This window comes from Phaethon lepturus, unplaced genomic scaffold (genome assembly GCF_000687285.1).
Source record: "Phaethon lepturus isolate BGI_N335 unplaced genomic scaffold, ASM68728v1 scaffold35986, whole genome shotgun sequence".
In the NCBI taxonomy this organism is placed as follows: domain Eukaryota; kingdom Metazoa; phylum Chordata; class Aves; order Phaethontiformes; family Phaethontidae; genus Phaethon; species Phaethon lepturus.
In genome coordinates, this window is record NW_010548954.1 from 24,497 (window position 1) to 30,541 (window position 6,045).

Genomic DNA, 6,045 nt, shown 5'->3' on the forward strand with positions numbered 1-6,045 from the left:
CCGCACGCCAAAAACTACACCTCAGCAAGCCAAAGCATCGAGCTGAACTGCAGCGGGATTCCCTGGAATAAAGAAGAGCCATCCCTGCGCGGCTCCCCAGTCCTGCAAGCCACACCAGGAGGGCTCAGCGGCAGGAGCACTGGGATTGCTCTCGGTTGCCCTGCACCCAGTCACCCAAACGTCCTGCAAGACAGGCCGGACACAGGCAACTGTTACATGTTTTTTGGGTGACTCTTAGCTGCAGCATCCTGATATTTTTCTCAGACCAAACACCTACATTTCCAGGGTTCACTTCTTTGGTTATTCACCCATGCACCCATCGGCAGAATTTCTGAACTATAGAAATAGTGCAAGACAGCCACCAAACGTGATTTTGCTCTATTTTAATCTTTATTTCAAAAATAAAAATAAAATCCACTTTTTCATCGGCTGTACTAATGAATTCCCATGTGAGCTCATACTGAAACTTGCATGAAACTCTGATTCACTGTGTTTACTTTGCATGGAAAAAGGATGTTAGAAATCTTAAAAACATAGTCGTGCATAGACTCATATTAATAATATTAATTTCATCTAACTATAATAATTTTTATAATTCTATTAAGATTATTAATACCCTTACATTAATAGAGCATCAGCCCAAAAGTATATCAAGAGAGAAATTAGAAAAAATAATCAAGTAAAGCACATCTCTCATCATTGCTTTTCTTTGATTACCTAAAATAACCACAGCAACTCTGTTTTTTGTAGGTCACGTTTTCTTCAAAGTACATCAGCTCTTCAACCTCAGTGCAGCTATTCTGTATTAGTGTAAAATGATTTTGTAATGCAGTATTTGGGTAAGTTTCTTACACAGAGGGCCAAAAGCACATAAATCTGTCTACTCAGAAGCTCGGGTACACATTTTCCATCCTGGTCTTCAGAGGCTACTTTAAAGATTAATCCTTTTTCCTTGCATGATCTTTGCTTGCTTCTTCCAAACACCCTGCATTTAAAAACAAAGAAAAAACAAAAACCAAAAACCTCCAAAAATACTTATTAGAAGCCACCATCTTTTGGGACAGTGTTTCCTGTTTGCATGAGCTTGTCTGTTTGGCCATGTATGCATAAAAATACCCATTAACGTATTCATTGTTTCTTCCAAGTCTCCAATAGAAAAGTACAGACATCACTAAATGAAATAAAAAGCTGCAAATCCCAGTGCACAAACCACACCTGAAATAAGGCAAAAGGCTCAGTGGGTTGGTGTGGTGTGCAGGGAAGGCACCACAGATGGGTACTGAATAAACTCTGTCCTCCTATTCTCGCATGTTCAGAGTCACCTAAACAGCTGCTGGCATAAGTTTGCCCTCGGTGGGCTGATTTACAGAATCACAGAATCATTAGGGTTGGAAAAGACCTCTAAGATCATCAAGTCCAACCATCAACCCACCACCACCATGCCCACTAAACCATGTCCAGAAGTGCCACATCTACATGGATTTTTTAACACCTCCAGGGATGGCGACTCCACCACCTCCCTGGGCAGCCTGTGCCAATGCCTGACCACCCTCTCAGTGAAGAAATTTTTCCTAATATCCAATCTAAACCTCCCCGGGCGCAACTTGAGGCCATTTCCTCTTGTCCTATCGCTAGTTACTTGGGAGAAGAGGCCAACACCCTCGTCGCCACAACCCCCTTTCAGGTAGTTGTAGAGAGCGATAAGGTCTCCCCTCGGCCTCCTCTTCTCCAGACTGAACAACCCCAGTTCCCTCAGCTGCTCCTCATAAGACTTGTTCTCCAGACCCCTCACCAGCTCCGTTGTCCTTCTCTGGACACGCTCCAGCACCTCAACGTCCTTCTTGTAGTGAGGGGCCCAACACTGAACACAGGATTCGAGGTGCAGCCTCACCAGGGCCGAGCACAGGGGTACGGTCACTTCCCTGAAAGATACCAAGGCACGTGGATGAAATTCATTTTGGCAGCTCAGAGGTGGGAATGGCGATGAGCAGAGCTGGAGGAAGAACTTGCAGAGCTCCTCCGCTGCTTTCCAGAGACATGAAGGGGCTGCCTGGAGGCCGAGGGCACTTTTCCAGCACAGACAGCCAGGCAGCAAGAAGCATCCTTACCAGCTGAAAGGCCAAAAATTCTTGCTAGTTACAAGATAAGGTCAGGATTTAGGATTACTGCGAGGTCTGAGGGAGAAGTCACTTTATATTTTGCATGTCCAAATTCAGTCACTTCTTTCTCCAGGTGCTCTTGGATTGTGTTCTTGACATCAATGTAGTAGCACTCGGAGCTGGCAAAGTGACAGCTTATGCTCTGCGGGAGGAGATTGGGCATCACTCACTGCCACACCGGTTACGAATCGCCAGTGGAAAAAAGCTCGTGCATCCCAGATCGTGGACACACACGACCTAAAGCAATACCTTACCTGCTTCATCTCAGATTACCAGCAACCGGAGTGGCAATGGGAGAAGCCAGGGTCAGAGCAGACCTGGGTGCTCAGTAAGGGTGCTTACTCTGCACCCAGACAGTCCCATCAACCCGCTTATTTTGTAATCAGTTCTTAGTTAAGGAGAATTTGATGGTGTTTAGCAGCTAAAACAAATATTAACAGCTGTATCTGGAGGCGGTTTCCTATCTTTCGAAAACCTTGTTTGCTCTGGAGCCATGAATAAGCAGGGGATGGAAGAACACCATGTGTCCCTTCTCCACGACAACGTGAACCCCGGGACTCTTTTTATCATAATCCAGCAGCCCATGGAAAAATTTGATCGGTGGACTGTAGAAACCAAGGAAGGGTGGAAATAATTCAGTAAAATTAGAACACCACAGATTTCTCAGTGTAAAAGAAGAGATACAAAGGTGGTTACTCATTTCCTGAAGGTAGCACATTTAATATACCTGATGAAGAGTCTGCATATTCGCCTACAAGCCTTGCTAATCAATTACAAAGGCTCATTTATAAAGAACCACAATGGTCCACTCTGCTTTCTGGATCATGTTTGCACATCTCACAGACAGCTCAGCTTCCACAGTTGCACCTCATGCACATATATGATAGGACTTTGCTCACTTTCTCTTTCGACCTGCAAACCCCTATGAGAAATTCCCATCTCACAACTAAAATGTTCTTTATTTGCTTTCTGAACTTGAACTCAAACAATTAAGATCTTCTCTCCACTGGAGAGGACAGAGAAGAGCACAAGGGAGCCCCACAAGTGTTGCCTGATGCCACCTCTGGGGTGTCAAGTCCAGCCTCCCACGCCAAGCACAGCCATCACCAACACTGGGCCAGGTCAGGAAGCATCCTTGCTTAGGAGAAAAATACTGCTTGAAACTAAATTTCAGTCAATTGTTTATCATCCAGTTCTCTTCTACAGGAAAATAAACGTGCTTGCCTGGCAGGAACAAATTCAGAGAAGGAGAAAGCGTCTTCAGACTTGGCAACAATAGAGAAAAACAGTTGATCGGTGGGAACAAAGACCAGTTTGTAGCAGACAGCTTCGCAGACACGGACGGTGTTACGGTGTACCCGCCAGCCAAAATGTCCCCACGCACACGCCCTCCCCATGCACCCCCCATGCTGCCCTACCTCCCGCTGTGGATAGCCGTGAGGCTTCGGGGGCTCCTTGTGTGTCCCTGGCTGCACGACCCGGTGCCCGTTGTCCTGGTCGGCCCTCTCCATGGCAGTCCAGGAGCACGCGGTGCGGGCCGCAGGCCGGAAGGGGAAATAGTGCAAGTCCTGATGCATGGGGTGGCGAGAACTCAGGTTACCTGACACACGGGGGAATGCGGGTGGTTGCACTGAAAAGACACTTCAAGCACTTTAGATGTGACGTAGAATTGTCCTGGGGAACATCTCATCATTTATGGCAGTAATGTGTCCCAAGAAGCTGCTCCAAAGCTGCAGGTTGAAGCACTATCTCTAAGCATGCTCCTTGGTGGCACTCAGTTCTGAGGCCAAATGAGTTTAGATCTCACTCTATGGTACAGTGAGACTCCAGACGTGGTTCTTGGGTCCATAGCTGCTCTGCAGAGCTGTTGGGAACGGCACAAACAAACTGAGTGTCTTAATAACTCAACGTACTCTGTGCTCGCGCAGAAGCTGGACGCCTCAGAATACGAAACAGCTCGGGTCTCAGCTCTGCTGAGCTGCAGAAGCTTATGAAGAATCAAATCAACTTTGAAAGAACTGTGATGTAGTTAATTAAACTTCCTTTCCCCCCCCATTTCTCTTGTACGATGTAAGAAAGACCTTGATCTGCAGCACTGGAAGCCATAGGTAGGATTCAAGATCCTTCCTTTCATGTGTCTTCATACCAAAGCACTGAGCGTGCAACCACTGTCAGCAAGGTCAGGAGTCAGCCTAAATTTGACCTGTCTGAACCGTTAGTCTGTAAACCAGCACATAAACACTAAGCAAAGCATCTTCTCTGTATTTATTGTCTTTTACCAAGCTCCAGGAAACATTTGGTGTCAACACATGTGAAATGTCAAGCCTAAAAAAAAAATGTCTTAGTGAGGCTTCATGCAACGCAGACGGCTGAATAAGCAGCTGGATGTCTAACTTTTGCAGGCTCCTTTTTGAAACTTGAATGCTGCTTTTTTAAAAAAAAAATAGTTGAGGGACAGTTAAGGTGGTGCGAAGATGTTAATGCAGAAACATAGTAAATTAGTTGGAAAGAATGTTTTAGATGTAACATGCGGTTAGCTAGAACAGCACTTCAGTTTAGGAGGCACACCCAATACCGCCCAAGGTGTGAACCTGAATATCTACAGCAAACCAAACAATGAGAAACATATCCCACCAAGCCAGGGCTATACTGAAACACACTATTACCAAAATAACTTCATATATTTTCAGAATTGTTTTTAATTCAATTCAAGCAACTTTTTTAAAAGGGTAAGCACCGCTTTGGTTAAATCCACGGCAACCCAGGCATACGTAACAACTTCTGCATTTCCCTCTCCCCAGAGCTCTGCTTACCAGGGTCTGGAAGTTTATTTATCAATCAGCATCATCTGCATGGCCATTATGTTTGGGCCTGTGAAGCATTTAACCTATTTTAGGATCTACAGAGGAAAAAACAATAGAAAAAAATATGTTTTATGCTGCAGTAATATATTGTAAGTAAAAAAAAGTTAGGCAGATCTATACTGTAAACTAACTGTTGATTGGGTTGTTCATGACAGAGAACCTATTATCAGCAGTTTTATCCAAAATAAAAAACTAGCACAGAGAAACCACCTATAGGTGCTGCCGTAGGTGCAGTGCTCACCAGCGCTTTTTCTGCTGCCGTGTACGCCAAGGCATTGCCGAGATGGATGACTGCCAGGGCAACAGCTCGAGCTCTGCGAAATTTCGTATGTCCACCTCTGATTCTCCAGCACAACCAGAGTTTTGTAGTATTCCAGGGTCCAGGACAAGCCAGTACATGAGGACCTGTACCTACACGTCACATACATTAATATACTTTCTTATCTTAGGAAGAGAGATGGGAATCTGCTGCTGATAACCACCCCAACATGAACACAAAGTACAAATCCATCTGTTATTGTATGGAGCCTGTATTAGAACAGGCCTGTACAGAACAGAGCATCACATAACCTTGCAGAAGGGTTAGTTTGGCCTGCCCAGCTTGGACATTGCCTTCACCTTGGCATTAAAATGTGTACATGTTCTCACATCTCTGCTAGGTTCTCCTACCGCCATCCTCCTGTTGGCTTTTTACCTCTGGCAGAGTACAGTATCTGAACAACTCTCCATCTTCCTGGAAATCATGCACTTTATTAACTGCTTTTTCAGACTGACCAAAGTTGGGTCTGCAGATCTCGTCTCGTTATCAGAACTCCCGGTGGATTCACCTCCTTGTTACAGAAGCTCACAAACTCCTTCCTGCAAAGCAGAGGGAACTGGAGAAGCCAGAGCACATTTTAGCCACGTTCGACCAAATTACTCTCCTCAAAGACACTATTGCTACAGAGGAAGGTATCCAGCAAGACCACACACATCCGTGTTGGGAGAGCCCGGCTTCCTCCAGCTTCCCAGAGCTCCCTCGG

General features: G+C 45.4%; 1 protein-coding gene across 1 annotated transcript; it reads right to left on the reverse strand.

Annotated features, from left to right (window-relative positions):
- Positions 1–931: 931 nt before the first annotated feature.
- On the reverse strand, positions 932–5,881 carry PHYH (phytanoyl-CoA 2-hydroxylase; the record flags this gene model as incomplete). The annotated part of the gene is given in 8 exon segments (XM_010290140.1): positions 932–985; positions 2,167–2,301; positions 2,635–2,764; positions 3,561–3,759; positions 4,973–4,997; positions 4,999–5,058; positions 5,718–5,826; positions 5,828–5,881. Coding segments are annotated over 8 exon segments (766 nt in total), but the record flags the coding sequence as incomplete, so codon positions are not given.
- Between the last annotated feature and the right edge of the window lie 164 nt (positions 5,882–6,045).